Source organism: Capra hircus, chromosome 5 (assembly GCF_001704415.2).
Source record: "Capra hircus breed San Clemente chromosome 5, ASM170441v1, whole genome shotgun sequence".
In the NCBI taxonomy this organism is placed as follows: domain Eukaryota; kingdom Metazoa; phylum Chordata; class Mammalia; order Artiodactyla; family Bovidae; genus Capra; species Capra hircus.
Window position 1 is genome coordinate 104,707,334 of NC_030812.1, and position 27,827 is coordinate 104,735,160.

Consider the following 27,827-nt stretch of genomic DNA (forward strand, 5'->3'; position numbering starts at 1 on the left):
CCAGGCGCCGCATTTGGGGGGGTGGGTGGGGAGAGGTGGGGAAGCGGGGGGAGGGCGGAGGGAGCGAGCGCCGCGCAGCCTGGGCGGCCGGAGTCGGAGCAGGGGAGACGGGTTCAAAAAATAATTAAAAATCGAGGAAATATCCCAGAAAAGCCCTTTCGCCGTGAAAACCCCGCAGAGGACCCAGGCTTCCCGCAGCGGAGGTTTGAGGCGCCGGGAAGGTCTGGAGCGCGACCCCTGGGGCTTCGGATCCCGAGGGGAAACTTGCAGGGGAGAGCGCGGCGGCGGGAGTGTCCGGCCGCGGCCCACAAGGGCAGAGGCCGGGGACGGTGGCGAAGAGCTGGGGGACGCTCGAGGACGGGGAGCCGCCGGGGAGAGGCGCGGGGGGCTCCGGCCTCTCCTTCGGGGGGGCCCCGCTATCCCCCCTGCACACACCTCCTCCCCCTCCCACCCCACCCAGATCTCCGCACCCAGGAAACTGAAGGCCGAACCGTAAGTAACCTTCACGAGGGGGCGGGGTGGGTGATGGGGGAGAGAGGGCGCCATCAGAAGTGGGGGGACCGGGGTCGTGGGGTGCGAGGGGGAGCAGGCGACGCGTCCAGCCGCTCCACCCCCGAGTTTACAAAGCAACATGGCGAAACCACGGCAGGTCCGGAGCCGTGCAGACGTGGGCACACGGCAAGGGTTCGGAGCAAGGGGAAAGAAGTGCTTCTTCTGGGTTCCCCGAAAACACACGTTTCTTCAGTGTGACTTCCGGGGCTCCTGAATTCCCCGTTTCTCTTCTCCCTCCGCCCTCTCCCTCCCCCCTTAAGTGCCAACGCGGAGTCCCGACCACATGCGGGGACCCGAGGCTAGGACCCATTTGCTCTGGCCTTTGCGGGGGAAGGGGGTGCAGCTGACTTTTTAACTTCGGGGTTCACCCTCCCATTCTCTTCTTCAAGGCACCGCAAGCAGCCTCGGCTTAGCAAAAGGTCGCGACGGGGGTGGGTGCCGGTGGGAAGAGGTGGCAGCCGCATGCAGGCACACGCGCTCGGGATGCTCCCCCACCCCCCGCCCTGGGACAACCTCGCTGCTCTCCCCCTCCCCCCCGGGAATCTTGCACCCCCCGCAAGGAACCGAGAGGAAGCCACGCGTCTCGCCAAGGGCGCGGGGGTAAGCTCTGGCGCAGGAGTGGGGAGGCGGGCTCCCGAGGCTGCCCTCGCCCAGGTTCCGGGACCCGGCGCGGGGGCCGACGGAGCGCCTGCCTGCAGCCCTACCTCCAGCATCCAGGTGGCCACCATCCTGCGCATGTAGGGCTGAATGTCCTTCTGCACGCACTTGAAGTAGGAGCACTGGGGCAGGTAGCGCTCCTCGATGGTCAGCAAGTTCTGCAACACGCGGTCGTCGTGGAGCAGGTTGGCGTCCGGCACGGCCCTGCGGACCGGCTCCACCTCGCCGCACAGCAGCTCCATGGCCAGCTGGCTACTCGCTCGTGCCCCTGCGATCTCCGGACTGGAAAAGTTGGGGTTTTTTTGGGAGGGGGGAGGGGAGAGGATTCCCCGTACCTCCTTCCTTTGGCTAAATAAGGGTTTTTTTGGAGGGGTAGAGTTAAAGGCAGAGAGAGAGAGAGAGAGAGAAGCCGGGGAGGAAGAGTGGAAAGGGAAGGATGGGCGGTGGGAGAGGAGCGCCCCGGGGGCGGCTGACTCTCTCTGCCCTCCCCTTCAAACTTGTCTGCTCTCCCCAGCTCGCTCGGCTCTCTGCTCGCTGAGGCAGTGACGCAAACTGGCTGGGCAGTTACTTCTCCTCCCTCTCGCCTCACCCCCCTCTCCGGTTCCTCCTCCCCTTCCCTCCCCTCCCGGCCCTCCCCTCCTCCTTTCAGTCTCTCCCTCCTTTCCCCTCTTGTTATTAAGGAGAACAGCAGCTGGCCCGACCAAACTTCAAACGCGGTCCCCCGCGCCGCCCCCCACCCTCTCCCTTAGCTCTCCGAGGCCCTCTCCCTCCACCAAGCCAGGGGCCCAGGAGAGGGGAACCCACCAAAAAAACCACAAAACCCCACCGATCCCTACTTATTCCCTGTAATTGCAGCACATTCTGTAGGTGCATCCCGCCAAAAATACGACCCTCCGACTCTGGTTTCCTCAAACATGATCGCTACACTCCAGCCCACGAATTTAAGATCCAGGAATGACCGGTGGGTGAGCTGAAGATGAGGTGGGCTCAAACGATTGAGAAATAAGATCCCTTATATGAACCCGAAGGAGGGTGATTTTGGAAAACAGTTAACTTTGCATACCCAGAGGGAAAGGGTATGTATGGCCCTGAAATGTACGTTCTTAATCATTTTCAGCCTGTTTCCGAAACCCGATTATAGGGACCAAAATACAGCCCCCCCACTCCGCCCCATGCCACCGCCCCCACCCCCCAACGCAGATGTGTGGGGAAAGGAAGAAGGCGGAGGGGTTGGTGTCCGGAGGGAGGGGGCGCTTCTTCGACGTGGGATATTGTGACCTAGCAGCAGAAACCCTCCCGTTCTTGGGGCGCCGCAGGCGCCACTGGGAGACGCGGGGAGGCGCCCCGAGCCGCCGCAGGCCGGGGGCAGGGCTACCAGCGGTTCCGCCGCGGCCAGCGGCCACGCAGGAAAAACCCGCTTCCTCGCCCTGCATCTGCTGACAAGCCGCCCGAGGTGTCTGCGCCGAGCGTGGCCACACTGATACAGCTTTCTAGGAAATAGCCCGGGGCGGGGGGGGTGCCGGGAGGGGGGCGAGAGAGGGGGTAGATTGGGCTCCCTGTCTCTCCCCCAGCGCCAACGACACCACTCCTTCGTTTCCTCCGAGGCCCAAGATCTCCCACCCCGGGTCCCTCGCCGGCACGCTCGCGGACCCTCCGGGTTCACGCCTCCATCGCAGCCAGGGCTTTCTCCTCGAGAACTGGACTGCGGTGGAGACGCGGTCGGCTCCGACACGTGCTCCGACGCATCCTCCGGTCAAAGCAGCTTTGGGAGGGGATCCGGGGGCGTTTCCTCACCTCCTTCCTCCCGCCACCCCCCTCCCACCCTGCCCTCTGTGCTATTTCACTCCGAGGGGGAAAGGAGCGGGCCCTGCGTCCCGGGTGCTGGCCGAGCTGGCACGTGCGGCGAGCGCCGCGTGGGTCGGGGCTCTCGCGACACCCCGAGGTCAGCCCAGCACCTCCCTCGCGAAGCAAGGAGGGTCTCAGAACCGGGGCATGGAGGGCGAGCGTGGTCGGGGGGGTGCGGGATGGGTGAACCCGGCGAGCGGTTCCCTGAAAGGAGGGGGAGGTGAAAGGGAACGCGGGGAGCGCGCAGAAAACCAGAGGTGCGAGCGATTAACTCCGGCCCCGGGGCCAGCCCCTTTCCACGAGGGTGGGGCGGAAGGGGTGGGTGGGTGGGTGGGTGGGTGGAGGGGGCTATCGCTTTAAAAGGGTGAGTAAGAGTTTGGGGCGCCGTCTCCCCTCCCTCTATTTGCATAGCCAATAGCTCTGGGTCTCCTGCTACTGCGCGCTGATTGTTACCGGGCAGATTACTTTTTTTTTTTTTTTTTTTAGTAGGACGCGTTCCCCGCTACATCAAAAGGAAGCCAAGGAAGGGAGGGCGGAGGGAGAGCGGGGATGGGGCGGGCGGGGGCTAGTGAGAGGCCGGGGCGCCCGCGACCTTATCAATAGCCGCAGGAATTAGGATCCTATCGACTGTACGTAAAGAAAGGGGAGGGAAGGGGGCGGGCGAGGAGAATGTCTAATTACGGTGGAAGCCATTAGCTTTCGGGAAGAAAAAAAAAGCTCGCTGAAAAACCCAAGTTGCAAACTCAAAATGAAACAGCCCCGCGCGGCGGGTGACACCCGGGGCCCAGGAGCGTGTTCCTCGGAAAAGATCGGGTCCCTAACAATCGCCTATTGATTTCAGTCAACGTGGACTTCCCGACTCAGGCCTTGAATCACTCCGGATAAATACGTTAACTTACATTTTAAGACCCCATAAAAGACCTACTCAAACTTCAGTTCAGCCACCTTTGAGCGGATCAAAGAAAGCCTGCGGGAGTTGGGGGTGGAGTGGGCTGGGGGCAGTGGGGGCGAGAGAGGTATTTTTAAAGTATAAATCTGCCCCGACAGGCAAGGACAGAAGCCGGCCAGGGCCCCCAGCCTCTTGACATCACTTGATAACTAACGCAGCACAGTCTTTTCTCCACCTCCCTGCAGAGAAAGCATCCTGAGCTCGGGGTCCCCTGAAGAGGGGCAGCGGGGGGGGGGGGAGGGGGGATGGGGAAGAGGCGGGTGGTCGTCCTCCGGGCCTCGCCCACCCTGGGGAGAAAGCCTGGGTGGCAGGGCCTCAAGTCTCCGGAGCGAGCCGAGGGGCCCCCTCGCCCCTTCCCTCCCCCCAACCCCAAACCCGTCTGGCTTTACTGAGAAATTCCGGCGGGGAGCGGGGCCGGGGGCGGAGGGGAGGCGGTCGTGAAGGGGAGGGGCGCAGGCGGGTGCCCGTCTCCCCGCCGCCCTCTCCGTCCACCCCGATCCGCCAGTGCGGGCGCTCCCCGCGCGGCAGGCTCGCTCCTTCCAGTTTCCCGTTGACTTCCCCTTCTGATCACGGACTCTATCCGAACTGCAACCTCGCGGCGAATCCATCCCCCAGTGGTTCGGGCTCCGAGGCTCGGGGTGGGGCGTGCGAGGGTGCGGAGGTTGGCAGGAATGTCTCCGGGAGGCTTGGACTGGAAACTGAGTTTTCCCTTTTCGTCGCCACTCGGACCATGTGTTAAAATCTTAATTTTGCTTGTTAAAAAGCACACCGTCTCGCACGCGGGAAAAGGGACGTTGCCTTCTGGGCAAACCTGCGCATTTTCTTTGAGTGTAGACGTAGGTTTAGAGGGGAAAGAAAAAAAAAACCAAACTTGTGCTCTAGCTTTTAAGTCAAAACTGGTCACTGTTGGGGGCGGGGGGAAGGAGAATGTTGGCTCTTCCTTATTCCTTTTCCATGCCTCAAGGGGAAAAAAAAATTCCTACCCTTCGAGGGATCAGTGATAACCTTTAGCGAACTTCGGTTTTATTGGATTTTTATTCCCTCCCGGGCCGGCTCACCACCTCTCGCGTTGTGCAGTTTCGGTTGGAAAGTGTACAAAACCCTGTAGGTGTAGGGTGTTTATAGGCACATTTCTGCAGGAACCTGCAACGCTGAGCACACTTACGCCCCAGCTCACCTGGCGGACGCCGCCCAGCCAGGTGATCCCGCCGTCGACGGGAAGCTGCGTCCTCAGAGGGGCGCTCAGGCGGGGTGGGGGAGGGGAGGGGAGCTCGGGCTCAGGCCCTCCCCCCAGCCCTTACTGCCCCCCTAGAGCAGAGCTGTGTCGGGGTTTTCCCATTTAGGGATGGACAGGCAGTCAAAACCGAAAACCCGACGGTGGCTTGAAAGCAGATGGCCGAGGGTCCGAGCCCCGGCTCCGGGCGCCCGGGGTACCAGGGAGGAACCGGACGGGGCGCAGAAGAGCGGCTGGAGTGGGAGAGGGGGGGCAGCAACAAGTTAGAGAAATGTGCACAAGGAGAGGGACAGGTCAGGAACTGGAGCGCACGGGGACAGAGGGTGAGTGGGTGGGCATGAGCCGTCGGGAGCCCCACCCCACCGCAGGCCAGGCGCAGGGACACCAGGTGTGAGGGCGCTTCCGGGACTTGGCACGGCTGCCCCCTGCCCGCGGCGGCTCCGGGGCGCCTGGACCCTGCGGGGACAGAGCCGGGCGGGGGCTTGCGCTCTCCAGCCGCCCTGGCGAGGTCCGAGCTCGAACCCGGGCTGCGTGCCTGGGGCGGCAGCTGTGACAGGCACGGGTCTGGAACGCCTGCCGTCCGTTCGCCCACCTCACATCGTCCTCTTCTCCCTTGGAAAAAAAATAAAAAGTAAAGAGACCCGAACTTTCCCCCTCTTCCTGTCTGATTCAGCTGCTGGACACGCCTTACGCGGCCGAAAATAGCCCTGGAAATGTATTCGCTTTATTAAAAAAAGTGACTTTTCCACTAAGATTTGGGGCGGGGGGCGTCTGGCCCGCGGCGTCGGCGGGCCCGGCCTCCGGGAGGAAAGGGAACCGGCCGGCTCACTGCTTCGCCCTCCCCCACCCAGGCGCCCGGGAGGGGCCCGCTGGGCGGCGGAATCGCGCCTCCGCTGGAGGAGCCACCACGCGGCTTTTTCGCGGAATTTTGACGTCACCCACACGTGGGGGAAGGGGCTGGGAGAGCGAGAGGAAGCGGCGGGGGAGGGGGCGGGCGGCGGCGGCGGCGTGGCCGGCACCTCGCGAGGGGCGCTCCTGCCGCGCGCCCCCGGCCGCCGCGGTCGCTGGGACCCGCCGTGCGCGCCCGCCCGGAGCCGAGCGGCGACCGGCTCCCAGGCCCTCCCCCCGCCCCCGCGCCCCCGCATCTTCCACCCGGAGGAGCTGATTTTCAGCCTTTGGAAGCCGCGAGTTGCTCCTAGCTCCGGGAAAAGCTGATTTCTTGGGGTTGCGGTCCAGTTGCGCTCGTTGGCGACATCAGATTGAATATCGCGAGTGCTGGTCGCGACGCGCCGCCACCCGGCTGTCCTCCGCCTCTCCAGTGATGGAGACGTGGGTGTGCTTTCTGTTCCCCGGCAGGGAGTTCGGCACATATTTTGACACCAGGAGTTTTTCACGCGTGACTTTTCCTCCCTGCCACCCCCACCCCCGTCACCAGCCCCATCCACTCCTTCATTACCGACTGGCTGATGCCCTGAAAATGACATGTGACATCTGCGTAAAAGCAGCTTGGGACGAATTTTACTGTGTTAGGAGCAAATCCAGCTACAGCTATATACTTTTCAAAAGAGTTCACAAATCGACGGGTAAACGTATAGGGCGACTCCCCTCCCACCCGCTGGGTACCCCCATGGTGTCCGAGCTCCAGGAGAACCTCCTAGACTCCCAGAGCTAAACACAGCAGCTGCAGAGTGAGCCCAAGTACCTTCCTTTCCCCTACATTTGGGCAAAGTCTTTAATCTTTCCGTTTGGGGGGGTGATATCTGAACTGTGCCATTCCTGAAACCCAGGGTGATAATGCTGCGTTTCTGCTGAAAGTTACAAGGAGTTTGTGGGAATTTTTGGGAGAAAAATAGTCAAATGTGAACTAGCTTTTAACCTCAGTGAGGTACAGAGACTGTTGCAGGAATCAGATGTAGAAAGCTAGGGGCTTCTTAGAAAATGTGGATTGGAGGTGGAATTATTTGTTTCAAATGTAAAGGAGAAGCTTTCTGTTTGAATAAGATATGAAGTGTGGAACTGTTTCTTTTTGAAGATGTCAGACTTTGGTTATGAACCTTCTTCCTTCGTTTGAACACATTCCCTCTATTTTTAACTCATTATTTCTTTCTTTTTCGTTTAATGGTTGTTGCTGTGACCCAAGAGACTTTGTTTTGTTTCTTCTGAGGGGAAAAAAGAGTTAAAATTAATAAAAAAATTCAATACTTGCTGTTGAAGGTCAGTCTGAGTGAACTGTATTTGAGTTCCTGCTTTTTGGTGCCTGATTTGATGGGTGCTTGGTTTGTATGTACAAAGGTAGAAAAATAGAATAAATTATTGAAGAAAAAAAAAGGGAAGGAGCCAAAGAAGTGTTTAAGAAACCAAAAAAGACAAATGTCTTTTAACTTTTTCTCCTGCTTCACTTTAGACATTTAAGTTCTGGGAGGTCAGAGTAAGCATTTTGTACATTTAAATCCTTAGTGAAATATCAAAACTACCCTTACCAGAAATTTTCTTGGAGCAATGGTCATTTTTATTTGTTTTATAAACACTTCAATTTTGCCCAAGTTCAAACGTTCATTTGCCTTGAAAATGTCCACTTTTCTAGTATGATTGAATATTCTTTCGATTTCGTGGCTTTCTTTGGCTGTGTATTAGCTACAACCAAATTGAAGCAATATAAAATATTTCTAACAAATAGTGCTTATTTCATATTTTATTTTTCAATTTTTAAACACAAGGATTGTAAACATTTGTTAGTCTACTTTATAGCATAGCTGTACAACACCCTGAATTCACATTCTGCAAACTTTAAAAAAAAACACAACTAATTAATATAAACCGGAGACATAGTTTTCTTGTTGAGGTTTTAGGTTTGGGGTTTTTTTCCCTGGTAGCAAAATTCAGGAGGCAGATTGAAAATTTTTCAAAAATTATTTTCTTGGTGGTCTTTTGTTGGCATTTTTAATTTGAAATGTGGAATAGAGCATGTTTTAAGTTTTATAATCTTCAAAATGTGCACCTCTGGAGAGAGATGTTCTTTCTATTTTGGGATTGACTTGAAAGCAAGCAGTTTGCAGAAGTCTGCTGGACAATCCCAGCTAGGATGGATGTACACTCCTACTTAAGTTAGGGCATTTGTTCTCATATGAACTCAAAACAAAGTCTGTGCCTATGCATCATATAAACAACTTTGAAAAGCACAAATTCAGAGGACAGGGGTTCATGTGGAAGGTGAAATTAGAACAGAAAGTCCTAATTTATTTCTGCTGTTAGCCCTCTCCAGTCACACTTTCATTGTGATTCCATCAGCTGTAAACCAAATAATTTTTTCTTTGTGACATACAGAGGTATGTTCTTTCAAGCCCTATTTAATAATGATGATGATAATAATAAATAATAATCCACCTATCTCCTCTTCCAGTGAATGTGTGTGAGCTTGCACTTTAATTTTCTATAAAAATTGTGAGCATGTTGCAAAGAAATGCATCGCAAAGCTAGGTTTTTTTCCTGGGAAATAATAGCAAAAGCACTCGATTTTGTGCTTTTGAAAATAAAAAGTCACCAAAATTTAGTAGTCATGCTGCTTAAGAGGTGGGGGGAAAGGCACTGGATTAAAAATGAACAGGAAAAATCCTTTGCTTAATTTACAAATCCTTTCCTTCATCGTGCCCACGTATGTTTCCATTTTTGAGAGCAGCCAGGCAGTCCGTTAGGTAAATGCATCAGGACCTAAAGTCTTTTCTGGTGTCTAGGAAGATGTGCTAAAGTGAATGGTATGGTTTACAAGAAGGTTTCGGATGAAATGTCTTACATCTGGCATCTCACAGGCACCAATTATTTCAGGATAATGAAATATGATTTTAAAGAAATATTTTGAGAGAGAGGGGACTCTAGATCACACATCACATGTGGGCAGGCCATTTTGTGTGTGGGGTCTTCCTAAAATCTATTAAACACAAGAAATTTAGTTGTTTCACATAGCAGCCCATGAACTCCCTTTTGTATAATTTTGATAAACTGGTAAATAGCCTTTTTTTTTTTTACCCCCTACTTCTGAACATATATTCTTGTGATGTTTCTCTCTTTTTTAAATAAAATGGCAGACCTAATTATAAATTTCCCTAGCAGAATATAGACTAGGGCTTCAATTTACTTGCCTTTATACAAGGAGAGTTCAGATAATTACTCTTTGTAGTGTGATTACCAGCAATTTTATGTCATCTAGCAAATGATTTAAGTTAAGTCGGTAATCGAACTCCAGTGAAATCTGCTGCACTTGGGATGAAAACCATACTTTACCTTGAGAAATCGAGGTCTGACCCTCCATTGAGACACTTAAAACTTTACGTTGGCTGTCTGTGTGTTTCACTCAGTGGAGCTCTTTCAGATTTAAGAAACCTGGCTCTCTGCTATAGATTAGATGTAGTCTTGCTTAGAAACAGGGGAACGGATGATGGACCCTCATGACATTTTGGCCGGTCATAGAATATGCCTTCTGTGTCTGCGAGTCTGCAGTTGAAATTCTATATAGTATTCATCAAGGTTATTCATGCTGAGCGATCACATATGTGTTAAACTGATAACATCGCAGGTCTGTGCACAAGTACAGCAGAGCATGTCGGAGGGCACGCTTCAGATTTGTAAGATAGAATTTAAGTGGTTTTAATGAAGGGGTCAGATATGCAGAGGTTTCTATGCTTAGGAAATTGCCTTTTGTGTTTTATTGTTTCATTTATTTGATACAAACTGAGCCCTTACCAGGAGTCAAACAATGTGCTAGAAATCAGGGATGTGGAGGGTATGAAGACTGGACACTGAATGAAGGTTTTGTAAGATTTTCATGGAGAAAAAAGTATTGGATAACATAGTCCCTGTCCTTAACAAGCCCATTGTCTAGGGATCAAGCCTGGGAAAGAATTAACATCCCATACATGAACGCTTTAAGAAAGTAATAAAACCTAGAACAGCAGGCATAGAGTGAGATGCTGTGTCTTACCTACCTTATGCCACCCACCTTAAGGCAGGGGCGTGGAGATTTATATTTTCTTTAAAATTCCTTGGACTGCATAGTGTTTTAAAATTATTTTTCTGAAGTTATTCTTGAGCTGTGTTCTTAATTTGATAATACTCTGTTGGAACTTGTTGGTTGGATATATGGGTTACGTGTCTGGGGTTTGATCAGTCCTTTTAAAGCACCCAGACTCCTTTCTTGGTCCATCGGTCTGCAAGCAGCCCTTTCTTGGAGTAGCTGCTTTTCCCAGACCATCTGTTTCTCGTCTCCATGAGCCTTCCCTGAATCAGAGTATTGATTAGCTTTTCACTCCTTTGGTTAGGGAAGTTGAGGTCAAAAGTAGAGCATGTATTAATACTCATCCTGATTCATCCAGATGTTGAGAGAGCAGAGTGTAGACCTCTTATTATGAGCTCCGATGTCTCCTAAAATGCATAAAGGAAACATCTGTCCTTGGCACCATGTTGGTGAGATGGCACCAGCCTAGAAGTCAGAATTCTCATCTTCTGGTTCCAGCAGTGTGACCTGGGGATAGCTTAAGTGCTTCCATTTCTGATGTTCCTTTCTCATCTACAAAACTAGCTGGCTGGAGTAGAGGATCATGAAGTTCCCTTTCAGCCCTAAATTTCTCAAGTTCCTGTGGCTTTATCATCATCATCATCAAAATAGGAATTATATCTTACAGCGTCTTTTATGTATTTTATGTTTAACATTAAAAAAATCTTAAATTGTGAATTTGGGTGGATGTATTCTCACTCCCTAGGTATCTGGGAGATATTAACTCCTCATAGATTGAAATCTTTTATTTACTTTTTATTTCTTAAAGAAATATTTGTTTCTATTTATTTGGCTGTTCTGGGTCTTCTTTGCAGCACAAGAACTCTTAGTTTTGGCACGAGAACTCTTAGTTTCGGCATGTGGGATCTAGTTCCCTGACCAGGGATTGAACCCAGGACCCCAGCACCGAGAGTGCAGAGTCTTAGCCGCTGGACCTCCAGGGAAGTCCCTTGAAAGCTTTTAAATTCAGTACATTACATAGGCGAGCATTTGCTATGTGTTGTCAGCTGATGAAAAGACTACTTTCATTGGCCCAAGTCAACAGAAGAAGATGGTAGCCTTTAAACTTCACGGAATGTAAAAATATATGGAATATAGGAGTGTTCTGGTGCTTAAGAAAATTCCAGCACAAAATTTAAACTCACCTAGTGTGTACTCCCGCATCCCAAACACAGCCCCATCACAGCATGTGTGGACATAGAGTTTCGACTGAATCCTCACTTACAGACCCTTCTTTAGGTAGCCTGGCTAAGTGACCGCTTAGAGCCTTGTGGGCCTCTTTTCAGCAAGGCTTATTCCGAACTCGATGGAACTCCCAGGGCATCAAGTGACTCCTTTGATTTCCAGCATTGCAGTCTTTAGACTGGACATTCCTCCTTGCATCCTAACAGCTAAGAGTAAGCAAGGAGAGCTTTCTGCTCTGTCCCACTTTTCATTGCTTTGAACATGTGAGAAATGTCATTCATTGAGCAAAATCCACTTAATGTAGATTATTTACCATATAAAATTATGTATTTTTAGACTATTTCCTTCTTAAAAGTGTGGCTACTGGGGAACTTCCCTCTGGCAGTCCAGTGATTAAGATACTGTCTATCAGTGCAGGGGTGCAGGTTCAGTCCCTGGTTGGGGAGCTAAGATTCCACATGCCTTGAGTCCAAAAAAACAAAACACAAAACAGAAACAATACTGTAACAAATTCAATTAAGACTTGGTCTTAATTGAAATGGTCCACAACAACAAAAGTCTTAAAAAAAAAAAAAAAAAAAAAAAAGCCTGGCTGCTGAGAAGGAGAAATTTGTGGTCCTGATGCTGGCTAAGACTGAAGGCAAAAGGAGAAGAGGGCAGCAAAGGATGAGGTGGCTAGAAAGCATCACTGACTCAATGGACATGAATCTGAACAAACTCCAGGAGACAGTGAAGGACAGGGAAGCCTGGGTGCTGCAGTCCATAGGGTTGCAAAGAGTCAGACACGACTTAGCAACTGAGCAACAACAATAAGCAGTTACCTTTGGGAGAGTTTCTGGACGGTTCTATATCATTTTAAGATATTTTTTAATTACCTAATTAATTAATTTGGTTAACTGTGCCACAGAGCATGCAGGATCCTAATCCCCCAACCAGGGATCAAACTCATGCCCCCTGCCATGGAATTGCACAGTCTCAACCACTGGCCAGCCAGGGAAGTCCCCTGTAGTTTTTTTAAACATGGTGTATGGTGTCATGAAGAAAGCACTAGGCTTGGGGTTATGAGAGGTGAGGTCAAGTCCCCATAATATAGTGGGGTGTCTCTACCCACTGTTTACACCACTATGGGTCAGTTACTCAGTGGCTTCTGCCAACATGGTTTAATCTCAAACAAGTCAGTTCTAAACATCCTGTTACTTCATCCTCAGAGAGACATGTACTCAGAGATAATCCTCCAACCTTCATAATCTTCCAACTTGTGCAAGGGACAAAGGAGAACACATTTACACAATCATAAAAGTGGAGAGATCCTTACATATCAAATCCACTGTTTACCAAAGTGAGGTAGTTGGTACATGGAGGAGCATTTTGTATTTAAATGCTTTGAGGTTTATTTTAATGAGTAGCAGGAAAAAAAGCAACATATAGAACTCATAGTTACACAAATACTATAGTGGTATTTAAGTTTTAAAAAAGAATCCATTGTTTAAAAAATTAAGTTGAAGCACTGATATATAGACACAGTTTTTAAAAATCAGGAAAGTTGTATGCAAATTATTAAAGTTTAGGAAACACACTCCAATTCTTCCTTAGAAAACTGAGGGACAGCGTCTCACATCTGTAATCTCGCAGCCCCTCGGTGGTAGTCTGGGACTGAAATAGCACACTTCACTTCTGAAATTAAAGAAGTTAAGTTTTTGGATTAACTTTTCATTGAATGGCTTCTTTTCATTTAAACTGTATTGTTACAATTTACCCATTCTGCTTGTTTCTTCCTCAGTATTTTACTGTGACTCGCAGGTGGGTTGTGTTTTCTGAATGGCTTTAGATGCTTCTTACTGCCCATTTCTGTTTTAATGATTTTCCCTACCTTTAACTTTTGGGCCAGGTGCCTTGCTTTTTTACCAGACCACTGCTGCCTGTTACTTTTGCCTATCTAAGTAGGTTTTCCTTTTGTCCTGTCGCCCTTCCAAACTTATCTGCTTTTTTAAGGGTAGAGAAATGTCACTATTTGACTTATCTATCCGTTTTCTGAAGTAGCTTCTTTCTCAAGGGTTTGTCATTATCTGACCTGACTCAGAGCTTGCTCGGTGAACAAGCTTATCCTCAGGGTGTTTGCCCAAAACAATCAGCGGTAATTGTTTAACATTTCAACCACCTGAGGTGGTGCTACCCACTGGAGCTAACAAGAGGCTGGCTGAGAAAAGGAAAAGGAAATGCTGGAAAATGTGCTGTCCACATGGGCTTTGAGCAGTTCTGACATATTCTTGGGAATCTAGAAAGTCGCACTGCGTGTGCATGGCTTTCCATGTACACAGGCATGACCTGAGAAAGCCCTAATTACTCGCCACCAGCCGACCTTGAGCCTCTGTGCAAACAGAAAGTGAGAGTCAAGAGCTAAAAACTGTCTACTACTTGCTAAAGGCAGAATCTCCCAACACACACACCGGGTCTCTTGGTAAAGCTAAGAGACGTTGGTTCAAGGCATTTGTTGGTAGGCTTATAATGCTTAAAGATGTAATGTGCGTGACAATAATAACACAAAGGAGTGAGAGGGAATAGTGTTGTAATAGAGTAAATTTTTTTACAAACTATTGAACTTTAAGTTGGTATTTATGCATTGTTTTAATAGTAATCCCCAGGACACCTACCAAGAAAAAAAAATTTTTTTTAAGGAAGTAAAACAGGAGAATTTAAGTGGCACACTTAATAGTATTATTCAAGACAAAAGAATCTATCAATGGAAAATAGAAGAACAAAAAAGACATAATATATACAGAAAACAAATAACAAAATGACAGATGTCCATTCTAACTTAGTAATTACATTAGGCAAAAATGAACTAAACAGCTCCGTCGAAGGAAGTGGTTGGCAGAATAAAAGAAAACATGATCCAACTATCTGCCATCTGCAAGAGACACACTTTAGATGGAAAGACATAAATTTAAAGCAGAAAGATGAAAAAATATGTCTCATGCAAACACTAACCAAAAGAGAGCTAACGTGGCTATTACCAACACTAGACAAAATAGACTTTAGGACAAAAGCTGCTACTAGGGACACAAAGAACAGCTGATAGAAGGGTTAGTTCATCTGGAAGATGTAATGATTAAACACATTAGGCGGCCCTAATAAATGAGCCCGCAACTATATGAACATAATCTTGTTTTGTATTGAGCAAGAATCTGTTACCGATGTGTTTATTCTGTGTGCTTATTTCTGCCTCTGGAGCCTCACAAAGGAAGTCTAACCCCTATGTGACCAGAGAGTTCTCCAAATATCTGAAGCCAACTCTCGTGTCCCCTCCCACTTTCAATTTCTATGTGACCTTTGCCTTATACAATTTTTCCCTAGAACTCAGTCATGATCTCGTATAAAGATATCCATTGCAATGTGAAGAGCAGAACCTACTTCCATAACATTTCAGAGTTGAAAGGAAACCGAGTTTATTTTTTCCCCCAAATCTCTAATTTGATAGATGAGTCAACTGGGGCTCAGCTGGCTAGGTCACTGAGCTGGTTAATGGCAGATCGACATCCATAATCTTGGCTTCCAAACTCCTTGTCTGGCGCTTGTTCCTATATTTTCTTTCTATGATAGCTTTCCCCCACTTTGGGTACTAAGGAGGGTTGCTGGCTTTGGGTGAAAGAGACTAACCCCTCACTTTAGCGATACCTGGCATCCTTCATCTTGAATTTGCCACAGAAGAAAAAAGCTAAGAAGAATGGAAGGCACTGCACTGGGCATTAAGAGATATGGATTCTCATCTTTTTTTGGTCACTAACCGATTTCTGATCCCTTGGATAAGTCACTTCAAAACATAATGAGAAATACTATTAATATCTATTGAGCACCCACTGTTTACCAGACACCGTGCTAGGCACTTTGCCTACAAACCTCGATATGTGTTCAGATGTGTTTCTTTCTCATCTATAAGATAATCGGATTGTACCAAATGTTGTCCGTTGTCCCATCAAGGTCCAGAATTGTGTGACTCTAAGGAGCTGTCTATTAGGATATCCTTATAGTTCCTGAGGGTTCGTCTTGATCCCCTTCCTTCCTATTTCCTGCTTCCCTGATGGTTTAGACTGTAAAGAACCTGCCTGCAATGTGGGAAGACCTCAGTTCGAAGCCTGGGTTGGGAAGATCCCCTGGAGAAGGGAATGGCTACCCACTTCAGTATTCTTGCCTGGGAAATACCATGGAAAGAGGAGCCTGGTGGGCTACAGTCCATGGGATGTGAAAGAGTTGGACAAAACTGAGCAACTAACACTTTCACTTTCCTGTTTCCTAGCTGGCAGTGGTGGGGTTGCTATAGAATAATTGCTTTAGACTTGTCTCTACAGCAAGCCCATGAGTTGTGACATTGTACTTTGCCCTCCCAAGAGACTTTCCATTTTACGATTTGGCTGGACTCTTACTGGTTCCTTTCAGGGTTTCCGGGACTGTATTCTTTGCTCTCTTCTTTTTTTAAAATTTTATTTATGTATTCATTTTTGGCTGTGCTGGGTCTTTGTTGCTGGGTGTGGGCTTTCTCTAGTTGTGCTGAGCAGGGGCAACTCTAGTTGCGGTGTGTGGCCTGCTTCTGCGGTGGTTTCTCTTGTTATGGAGCAGTCTCTAGAGCACGTGGGCTTCAGTAGCTGTGAACCACCAGCTTAGCTGCCTCACAGCATGGGGAATCTTCCCAAACTAGGGATCAAACCGTGTCCCCTGCATTGGCAGGCGGATTCTCAACCACTGGACCACCAAGGACGTCCCTCTTCTCTCTTGAGCTTCTCCCCATGGGTCTTTGATTCACCTGTAGGCTCAGAGAGTCAAAAGCAAAGTGTTAGTCGCTCAGTCACCTCCGACTCTTTGCAACCTCATGGACTGTAGCCCGCCAGGCTCCTCTGCCCGTGGGATTCTCCAGGCAAGAATACTGGAGCAGGCTGCCATTCCCTTCTCCAGGGGATCTTCAGAGGAGTCAAATAATTTTTAAAAGTTCACTCAGCTTGTATATAGATGGCAGACAGCAGCTGTCTGACCCAACTGCCTCTGTTATTCCTGGTATAACAGGATTCTTATCTCTGAAAGTTCACTGGATCTGATTTTCCCGCCTTTGCTTAAGACCTAGCTCAAGCCCTCCCTTCTCTACCAACTGAGCCTAGCCAGCAGTCATTCCTCTCAGTTTACCCAACAAGTGTCTGCAGTGCCCATCAGGCACCACCCTGGGGCTTGTGTCTTGGGAGACTCTAGGGCTTAGTGGTTACAAATGTGGGGCCTGGAGTCAGAAAGCCAAAGTAGGAATCCTGGCACTGCTGCTCCTGGGCTGTGCAACCTTGCGGAAACCGCTTAACCTCTCTGGGCTGGGTTTCTGCAACTATAAACTAGAGAGGCTACTAGTACTTACCTCCTAGGGTTGTTGTGAAGATAAATGTGAATCCATTCCATCACCCGATCTAGGGGTAATCCCTGATTGGCCCAAGCCAACTGACATAATCCCGTCCTTCTTGCCGGAGAGATTGAGTTGGCCTTGGGTCCATGAGCTTGACTAGGCCAGCGCAACCTTCGGGACTGCAGTTTGACAACGTGGTCTCAGATGTGAGGTCTAGAATTGCTAGAGTCAGGTTTTTTTTTTTTTTTTTTTTTTTTTAAACTAGCAGGAAGCCAGACTGAGAACAAAACTGACAGAGGGAGCAGGGCAGAGCTGAGAAAAACCAAAAAGAGATGGAGCTAGAGGTCTGATCAAGCATCTCCTGAAGTCCCTCCGACCCCCGGAACTTTCCATTGCAACTGAAAATACCTAATCGATACTTATTTGTTGTTGTTGAGTCGCTAAGTTGTGTCGGACTCTTTGTGACCCCCACGGACTGCACCACACCAGGCTCCTCTGTCCTCCGCTGTCCCCCGGACACTCATGTCCATTGAGTCAGTTATTCTAACAGTCTCATCCTCATTATTATTGCCTTCCCATGTATATACGATGTTTTGTTATTAGATTGAGATGTCCCTGGGAGCAGAGACTAACTTGCTCAGCTCTCTGTTGCCACACCCCCTAGCATGGTTTTGTCACACATCATCTGTGCTTCATGCCACAGTCCTCACTGCCCCTGGGTATCTCTGGACTTTGAATATGTTTGAGGCAGAGAGAGAAGATGGCCAGAGTCCCAGGTAGAATGGTCCCCTGCTGGTTCTTCATCATCTTACTGTGCTAAGATAGTAGGAAAATACCTCATAGATCAGCTAAACCTTATTGAGAACAAGACATTGAACAGAGAATCATCTTTTTTTTTTTTCTCGGTTACTGATGGTTACTATTACCATGCCCTGTTTTGTACAGATGAGAAAAACAGGCTTACAGAGTTTATTCAACTTGTGCTGGACACGCAGCTTCTACATACCATAATTTAGGGACCCGCACCCAATGATTGCATTCTTATCTCTAAGTGCTCCCTCTACTTCACAGAAAATGAAACTAGCAGTCACAGACAGTGCTTTCTGGGTGTGGCTTACCAGGAAAGATGATGGACCCATGCTGAAAAATCGGCGTTGGATTGACATCAAGAGTTTAGTAAACAGACACTTCCCTGGTGGTCCAGTGGTTAAGACTCCACGCTTCCAATGTGGGGACTTGGGCTCGCTCCCTGGTTGAGGAATATCCTACATGCCGCGTGGCACACCCAAAAAGTAAAAATCAAAACAAAGCAACAATAAGCAAAACCACTAAAACCTTTAAAAAGATTAGTAAACAAAGGTACATCCACTTCAAATAAACGTTTCAGTTCAGTTCAGTCACTCAGTTGTGTTTGACTCTTTGCGACCCCATGAATTGCAGCACGCCAGGCCTCCCTGTCCATCACCAACTCCCGGAGTTCACTCAGACTCACGTCCGTCGAGTCCGTGATGCCATCCAGCCATCTCATCCTCTGTCATCCCCTTCTCCTCCTGCCTCCAATCCCTCCCAGCATCAGGGTCTTTTCCAATGAGTCAACTCTTCGTATCAGGTGACCAAAGTATTGGAGTTTCAGTTTCAGCATCAGTCCTTCCAATGAACACCCAGGACTGATCTCCTTTAGGATGGACTGGTTGGATATCCTTGCAATCCAAGGGACTCTCAAGAGTCTTCTCCAACACCACAGTTCAAAAGCATCAGTTCTTCGGTGCTCAGCCTTCTTTATAGTCCAACTCTCGCATCCATACATGACCACTGGAAAAACCATAGCCTTGAATAGATAGACTTTGTTGGCAAAGTAATGTCTCTGCTTTTGAATATGCTCTCTAGGGTGGTCATAACTTTCTTTCCAAGGAGTAAGCGTCTTTTAATTTCTTGGCTGCAGTCACCATCTGCAGTGATTTTGGAGCGCCCCAAAATAAAGTCTGACACTGTTTCCACTGTTTCCCCATAATAAATGTTTAGGTATGTATAATTCATTTTTAAATGATATCTCATTTTCCTGACATCTTTAGATAACCCAATACCTTCCCAATCACAGCAGAGAGATTTTTCTTTTTTTCTTTTTCCAAGCATTGGAATTGTGAAAACCCTAACTAGGATCACGCCAAACATACTGTCCCGCAGCTTTATTTTTTTCAGTGAACAGTTGGTATGGATCTGCTCCATTCATTGTAAGTGCAAAAGGTTTTTTAATAGTCGCTCAGTCACGTCCAACTCTGCAACACCATGGACTGAAGCCCTCCAGGCTCCTCTGTCCATGGGATTTCCAGGCAAGAGTACTGGAATGGGTTGCCATTCCCTTCTGCAGGGGGATCTTCCCAACCCAGGGATCAAACCATCGTCTCCTGCATTCACAGTTAGAATGTATCATAATTTAATCACTTCCTACAATTAATGGGCATATGGGTGACTTCCCGCACCACTTTTTTTTTGCTATTATAAATGATGTGCCATCATTGTGCTTTGTTTCTTTGTGCATTTAAGTGTCCGTAGGAGGAGAAAAGTCTTGAGACCTTAATGCTGCAACCTCAAAAGTGGTCCAAGATAGAAAACGAACATCTTGAGGTCCCTATTTTCAACAATTTCACAGTCTGTAGAGAACAACTGTGTTCACACATGACTTTCCCTTTAATATAAGAGCAAGGGAAATACTTTGGCCACCTCATGGGAAGAGTTGACTCACTGGAAAAGACTCTGATGCTGGGAGGGATTGGGGGCAGGAGGAGAAGGGGACAACCCAGGATGAGATGGCTGGATGGCATCACGGACTCGATGGGCTTGAGTTTGAGTGAACTCCGGGAGTTGGTGATGGACAGGGAGGCCTGGAGTGCTGCAATTCATGGGGTTGCAAAGAGTCGTACACAACTGAGCGACTGAACTGACTGACTGACTGAAGGGAGATAAGGATCCCCTCAGTGTTACAGGAGTACAGGAAGAAGGAGATTGAGGGGCTCTGTTGAGTGAATAGCCAGGAAGGCTGCATGGAGGAGGTGGCGCTTGAATACAGCTGCAGAGGATGGGAAGGCCCTGATGCTTGGTCTGCCCATCTTCCTATCGTGGCCTGGCAATGTGTCTTAGGCCATTTGGTTGGATGACTAATGGTGAAGATGGATGGGGAGGATGCTTTGAGCAAAGGGGACATAGCCCTGGATCTAAAGTGAGGAAGTGTCCCGTTTCTCAGAGGGCCAAGAACTGTCTGCTGTGGCCAGAGCACTCAGCACAGGCCGCCTCTGAACAGCACGGGGATAGAAAGCTGTGGCGGGGGACAGGGTGTGGGAGTGGGCTAAGAGACACCCAGGAGGCATTTTGATGAGTCTGGAAAATGATTTTTCTTTAATATGCATGCTGCAGGTCGGGCAGAAAGAGTAAGGCCAGAGCAGACAGCTATCTGATGGGATGATGGGAGCCAGACAGATGGGTCAACATTCTTTATTTTATTATTATTATTATTTTTAAACAACTGATTATTGATTTATTAAAAAGGTTTATTTACATGAGTTCCCAATCCTGAACCCCCCTCCCACCTCTCTCCACATATCATCTCTCTGGGTCATCCCAGTGCACCAGCCCCAAGCATCCTGTATCCTGTATCGAAACTAGACTTGCGATTCATTTCTTACATGATAGTATACATGTTTCATTGCCATTCTCCCAAATCATCCCACCCTCTCCCTCTCCCACAGAGTCCAAAAGTCTGTTCTATACATCTCTGTCTCTTTTGCTGTCTTGCATATAGGGTTATCATCACCATCTTTCTAAATTCCATATATATGTGTTAGTATACTGTATTGGTGTTTTTCTTTCTGGCTTACTTCACTCTGTATAATCGGCTCCAGTTTCGTCCACCTCATTAGAACGGATTCAAATGAATTCTTTTTAACGGCTGAGTAGTACTCCATTGTGTATATGTACCACAGCTTTCTTATCCATTCATCTGCTGATGGACATCTAGGTTGCTTCCATGTCCTGGCTATTATAAACAGGGCTGTGATGAACATTGGGGTACACGTGTCTCTTTCAATTCTGGTTTCCTTGGTGTGTATGCCCAGCAGTGGGATTGCTGGGTCATAAGGCAGCTCTATTTCCGGTTTTTTAAGGGATCTCCACACTGTTCTCCATAGTGGCTGTACTAGTTTGCATTCCCACTCAACGTTCTTTATACATGACCCCAAGCCCCAAGGTTTCCTGAGTCTGTTACTATGATGCCTCTCTGCTTCACTGTGTCTCTGCTTTGAATTCAAGTGAAATCACCATGTGGAAGACAAACTGCAAAGTTTTAGGGGGGAAAAAACCCCACCAACGTTTAGCTGCTGCTGGGTCTGTATCCTTAAAAATTCCCTCTGTGCTTCATGAATTTCAACATGTAGTGTACCTCTTTTGCTCCGTAAAACACGAGATGCAACTTTAATGGCCTAACCCCAAAAAGATAACCGCACAGCCATCAAACATTCAGCAGCATTCCAAATAACCTTTTGCTGCAGCCTGCCTTCTACGGGGCCGTGTGGATGTCAGACGCACAGAACCGGAGTCACGCTGACATAGCTGGCATGCCTGGACCGCAGTGGAATCTCGGGGGTACCAATCACAGGCCAGAGAGAAGCCATTGGCTAGAGGAAACAATGCCAGCGTGTTCACATCTCTACAGAAGGAGCGGTGTTGATGGTGACGGGATTGACAATTGTAGCCAGAGGGGGACCGTGACCCCGGGGCAGGATGGACACACACGTCAGCGGTGCTGGCACGAGGCAGAAGCCTTCTGGGGCTCAGGTCACGGCCCCATCCTTCTTCTCCTGATCCCCAACCGGAACAGTTAAGAAGACAGCAGATATGCCCTAAAAATACTTCCTGCCTGGAATGCTCTTCTCTCTTCAGGAGTTTGAGAAATCCAGAATGGATAATAATGAGCCAAATTCATTCAGTGCTTACATCTACCAGCCAGTGTGTTGGGCGTTTAACAAAGAATTCATTTACTTCTCCTTACTCCGTGGTTGGTAGAGTCTGCCTGAATGCAGGAGACACAAGAGACAGGTTCGATCCCTGGGTTGGAAAGGTCCCCTGGAGGAGAAAATAACAGCCCACTCCAGTATTCTTGCCTGGAAAATCCCATGGACAGAGGAGCCTGGCAGGCCACAGTCCCTGCGGTCACAAAGACTCTGATACAACTGAACAACTGAGCATGCACTCAGTGGTGAGGGGTGTGTGTGTGTGTGTGTGTGTGTGTCCAACTTTTGCAACCACATGGACTGTTGCCTCCCATGTTCTTCTGTTCATCAGATTCTCCAGGCAAAAATAACTGGAGTGGGTTGCCATCCCCTTCTCCACGGGATCTTCCCTACCCAGGGATCGAACCCTGATCTCCTGCATTGCAGGCAGATTCCTTGCCATCTGGGCCACCAGGGAAGCCTATGATGAGGTACTTTGCATAATCCCCACTTTAGGAAGGAGGGAACTGAGGCTAGGAAGGAGTAAGAAATTTACCCAAATTCCATAACCAGTAACTGGCAGAGTTGTGCACTTGAACCCAGTCTTTCAAAAGCAAAGCCCAAGCTCCTGACCCTGGCACCCAAAGCCACGTGGCAAGTCCACACATTCTGTGGCACCCATGAAAGCCACCCTCCCCGATGGAGGAGGTCTGCGTATTTATCGGGTGGAGAAAAATCCTTCAAGGGCTTCTTTTTCCTCCCCTGGGTTCCTGGGGGTCAAGCAGGCATGCTTCAATATGCTGTTGCTTGAACCCTGGTTGATTTCAGGACCCCTGGGTCAGCCTGGCAAGGGGTGCCGTGGAGGGGGCCACTTCTGGGGTGAGGGGTGAGTTACAGACATTTTACATCTCTCTTGAGTTTGATCATCACGCTTCTATCCAGACTTGATCAGCCTTTCTTTTTTTCTTCCTTTCAAGATTCTTCTTCTTGGGACTTCCCTGGCGGTCCGGTGGTTAAGACTTCACCGTCCAGTGCAGGGGTGCGAGTTTGATCCCTGGTCAGGGGGCTAAGATCCCACGTGCCTCGGGGCCAAAAAGCCAAAACATAAGACAGAAGCAATATTGTAACACATTCAACAAAGACTTTAGAAATGGTCCATATAAGAAATACTAAAGGAAAAAGGTTCTTTTTTTTTTTTTAATGCTATAAACTTTAATGTGACTTCAGTTCAGTTCAGTCGCTCAGTTGTGTCCAATTCTTTGCGACCCCATGAATTGCAGCACGCCAGGCCTCCCTGTCCATCACCAACTCCCGGAGTTCACTCAGACTCACGTCCGTCGAGTCCGTGATGCCATCCAGCCATCTCATCCTCTGTCATCCCCTTCTCCTCCTGCCCCCAATCCCTCCCAGCATCAGGGTCTTTTCCAATGAGTCAACTCTTCGTATCAGGTGACCAAAGTATTGGAGTTTCAGTTTCAGCATCAGTCCTTCCAATGAACACCCAGGAGTGATCTCCTTTAGGATGGACTGGTTGGATATCCTTGCAGTCCAAGGGACTCTCAAGAGTCTTCTCCAACACCACAGTTCAAAAGCATCAGTTCTTCGGTGCTCAGCCTTCTTTATAGTCCAACTCTCGCATCCATCCATGACCACTGGAAAAACCATAGCCTTGACTAGACGGACATGTCAATTACGGTGCTACCTCACTAACACAGACCGTTTAGCAGGCAGCATCTCCTATGGTCGTCCAACACTTTAGGGAAGTAGGTGCTATGGTTATTCCTACTGTAAGAAGATGAAGAAACTGGAGCTCAGAGAGGTTAAATGATGTCTCCAGGAGGCCTGATGCAGTCTCCCACCCTGTTAACCACCATCCCAACCAGACCCCACACTAACAGGGCCCTCACTCTGCACAAGGCACCGTTCCATGCTTCTTTTATAGTGACCCCTCCAGCTCTCACTACCGCGCCGTGTAGGGGCACTGTTATCCCCTTTTAACAGATGGGGAAACCGAGGCTCGGAATGCGCATGTCACTTGCCCAGGCTCACCCTGCTGGTGAGTGGTGGGGTGAGTGTTTCACTCCTGAGGTCTTATGATGCAATAGGAAGACATTCCTCTGTTTGGGTTTTGTTTCTCCCTGGAAATCTCCTGCGAGGGAGGGCCCAGGGTGGGATGCCAGGGTTCTGAGAATAGAGTCTCTGAGCTGAGCTGGGACAGGGTGCCAGGGACAGCCGCATCTCTGCAGCTCCAGAGATGGGGAGGGCGGAGGGGAGGGTGATGAGACAGCAGCCGCAAGACTGGGGTTGCGCCAGGGAAGGCCTCAGAGCCCACTGGTGGGTTGGCACCCCCGAGCTGGGCTGAGCGCCAAGTGTGGCTTCGAGGGGACCAGACGAACATGGTCGTTGGAAGACGAGAAAGCCAGCGGGGTGGGCTGGCATGACCTCAGCCTTCAGATCTGAGAAGGGCTGTTCTGTGGATGAGGGGATGTAGGAAGAGGCTCTCCCAAGAGCCAAGCAAGAAAAAGTAGGTTTCTGTTTGGGCAGCAGCAGTGGGATTTCAGGGAGCAAGAGAGACATCCCCGACGGTGTACAATGCCTGACCGTGACAGAGGGTGGCGGTGGGACCTCACCCAGCGAAGTGGCCTCTAGACAGAGGAGATGGGCCACCCCAAAGCGGCCTCTTCGTTGTCTCTGCCTCTAACCTTCTGAAACCCCATCCATTCTTTAAGGCCTCGGTTCCACTGCCACCTTCTCCATGGAGCCCTTCCTGACTGACCAGCACCCGCACACCCATAGAATTCACAGTTCTGTTCTGAGGGTACAAAGCCTAGGTTCTCTGAGGTCCAGGCCAGTCCACACTCCTTGAGGGCAGGGGTCCCCAGAGGGCTGAGGTTCAGACCAGGTGATAAAAGCCTCAGACACTCTGGAAGCCAGCCCAGTCAGTCCAGGGACCTGTCTCCCCATTAACCCCATTCTTATGGCAAACATACCCTCCCTAGTGTCCATCTGGCCTTGGGCATTGGAGTTCTTGCTGGTGCGATGTCTCCTGGCCATAGCAGCTTCTTACACTAATGCACCTCTCAGATGTTCGCAAGACACTTACAGAATACTTGGCATGAACCAGGCACCATTTCCAGGGATTAGCTGGTTTAATCCTCCCAACAACCCTACAAGTCTGTGTTACTATTACTGGCGCATTACATAATAGGGACTGGAGGCCCCAGTCCTCGGCAGCTAAGGACCCAGCTGGTACTGGATGGACCACAGTCTTGAAACCCCGGGCAGGTGTCAGAGTCTGGGATTTGTCTCCGTCTTGTTCTCAACAAGACATTTTCAAGGACGTTCTTGTTCCTTTGTATCTCCTGTAGCGCTTAGCAAATGTCCCTGCACAGTAGTTGCTCAAGAAACATCGGCTTACTGATTGTTCCAGGACTCTTCTAGTCTGCTTTTCCAGTGATCTGTGAGTTTGGGTGCTTTTTATTTTTTATTTTTTGGCCATGCTGTGTGATTTGTGCTCACTCTTAGCAATATAGCCTGGAGTCCTAACCACTGGACCACCAGGGAATTCCTGAGTTCAGATGCTTTTAAGAGGACAAAATAGTATTGAGTCCTTGCTGGACAAAAGCCTGGCACTTCTTGGGAGAAGTGAGAGACTTCCATTCATTTTATTCCAAGTCTTCAGGGTAACTGTGACACACACACACTATATACATGTATTTGGTCTTTGTCCCCAATTCCCAACCCATAGCTTCTTATTTCCTTGGAATTTCCCAAGCGATAGGTGTGTCTTTTGTTCTCATGAGGCCACTCTCGGGGGGAGGGGGGTCCCTAGAGAACTTCAGGATGGGGCTAGTCACCAAAGAGACCAAGGTTAGAGGGTTGGAACTCTGGGTCCCATCCCCCCTCCTCCTGATGGGGAGAAGGCTGGGGATTGAGTTCATCACCCATGGCCGATGACTTAATCAGCCACGCCTGGGAAGGCAGTGCACCCCAGCTCCATGGGGACAGAAGATTCCATGCTTGGGACCCTTCCAGACCACACCCTCTGTACATCTTCATCTGGTTGTCTGTTTAGATCCTTTCTCATATCTTTTATGTACGTGCTAAATCGCTTCAGTGGTGTCTGACTCTTTGCGACCCCATGGCTCCTCTGTCCATGGGGTTCTCCACGCGGGAATTCTGGAGTGGGTTGCCATGCCCTCCTGCAGGAGATCTTCCCCATTCAGGGATCAAACCCAAATCTCTTAAGTCTCCTCCATTGGCAGTTGGGTTCTTTACCACTAGCGCCACCTGGGAAGCCCAGTATGGTTTATTAATAAACCAGTAATAGTGTGTAAATGGTTCCTGAGTTCTGTGAGCTGTTCTAGCAATGATCAAATCCCAGGAGGAGGCTGTGAGAACCACTGAATTTATGGCCAGTTGGTCAGGAGTCCAGATGGCGCTTGAGCTGGGCACGTCTTGCTGGCTGAGCTCTTCACTTCAGGGTCTGTGCTAAGACCCTGTGGTCCCCGTCAGAACTGAATTGACTTGTCGGACCCCCAGTTGGCATCAGGAGAGTTGGTTGGCGTGGGGGTAAAGCCTGCGTATTTGGGGTCACAGTGAATGAGCGCAGTCCGTCATGGCAGAGAAAAATGAGAAGACAGCCCATGTCAGTTGACTGATGGACGCAGCCAAACCAGAACATTGTGTTAACTGCTCTCCTGTCCTCCACTTGTAGGAGGGTGAAACTGGCTCCTATGAGGATTGATGTTGGGCTTCACTCGCCTTCCAGAAGATGCCCGGCAGACTGGACTTGATCTCTACCCGCTCTGCCTACATCTCCAGTCCTGGGCAGTCAGACCTGATGCTCGGCGGTGACCTGAAATGAGAAGAAACCTCTCGCCAAGCTCACCAAGAAGGTAGTATTTGTTCCTCCGTGGTGGTTAAGCTAGGAAAGCAGACGCCTGGCTTTGAGTGCTTTGTTTTGTTTTTGTAATGAGATTTGAAACCTAAAGGATTTTTTTTTTCAGATTATCCTTAAGCTCTTAGAAATGAACTTTGGAAGAACTTCTCCAGACTCTGTAGGTGTTGGTCAATGGACCTTAACAAACAGACCGAAAAGCCAGGAAGAAATTGAGGCAGAAGGCACACCCTTCACCAAAATATTTGTTATACTGACCCAGACACTTTCCCGTGGTGATTCTTTAAACTGAGAGCTTTGCGGATACATTGTAAATGGCTTCGTTCACTTGAAAGTGAGATTCATGTGTTCCATTCAGAGAACCTGGTGAAGTGTAATTGATTTTGAAATCCTCGAAGAGCATAGCATGTTCAAGCTGAAAGGAGCATTTCAGGCTCCTGTCCCCCGTTTACAGGAGAAATGACGCAGCAGCCCGAGATATGGAGTGATGGTGGCTACACAAAGCTTTGTCCTCTGCAGGCCGTCCAGTTTCCAGCATCCGCCCGAAACTGGGTACTTTCTTTGCATCCCAGCTACCTGACTGTCCCAGTTAGGACTCTCTACATGGTCCTCAGCTGCCCTCATGGATGCTTAATCGTTGATCCCCTTCTGGAATTTTTTTTGGTATTGTTTTTATGGAAAGTTTTCAGACATAAAGGTAGAGAATACAATATAAATAACTCCCATGTGCCCTCACCCAGCTTCTACAATTATTAACATATGGCCAACCTTCTTTTATCTATACCCAGCTCCAGATTCCGCTCCTGCAATGAAGATTTTTAAAGCAAATCCAAACATCGTGTGATATCATCTGTAAACACTCCACGTGCACCCATGGAAGAACTCTGTCATGTGTACATACTTACAAATCTGGAATACAACGATTATAACTAATAAAATGAACAGTAACTCAGTTTCCAATTTTCCCCACTGTTTGCCTATCACTCTTTAGCGATGGATCTGTTAGAATAAGGATGCAGTGGGAATTTGGGTCCCAGTACTCCTTCAAAGTTCTTGCATGAGGTTGTTTGTTGAACGAGAGGAAATAAGTTACATAATAAAG

At 48.9% G+C, this 27,827-nt stretch overlaps 1 protein-coding gene and 1 long non-coding RNA gene across 2 annotated transcripts in view; one reads left to right on the top strand and one right to left on the bottom strand.

Annotated features, from left to right (window-relative positions):
* Positions 1-1,775, bottom strand: part of CCND2 (cyclin D2) — a 28,268-nt gene extending 26,493 nt beyond the window's left edge. Inside the window, exon 1 of the mRNA XM_005680985.3 lies at positions 1,257-1,775. Within this exon, the coding sequence (XP_005681042.1) occupies positions 1,257-1,451 (195 nt within the window). The 5' untranslated portion in view covers positions 1,452-1,775. The remainder of the gene's footprint in view (positions 1-1,256) is intronic.
* On the top strand, positions 45-27,827 carry LOC108636066. Its single transcript, XR_001918114.1, has 3 exons — positions 45-492; positions 26,543-26,723; positions 27,514-27,827. It is a non-coding gene; the product is annotated as an uncharacterized LOC108636066 (long non-coding RNA).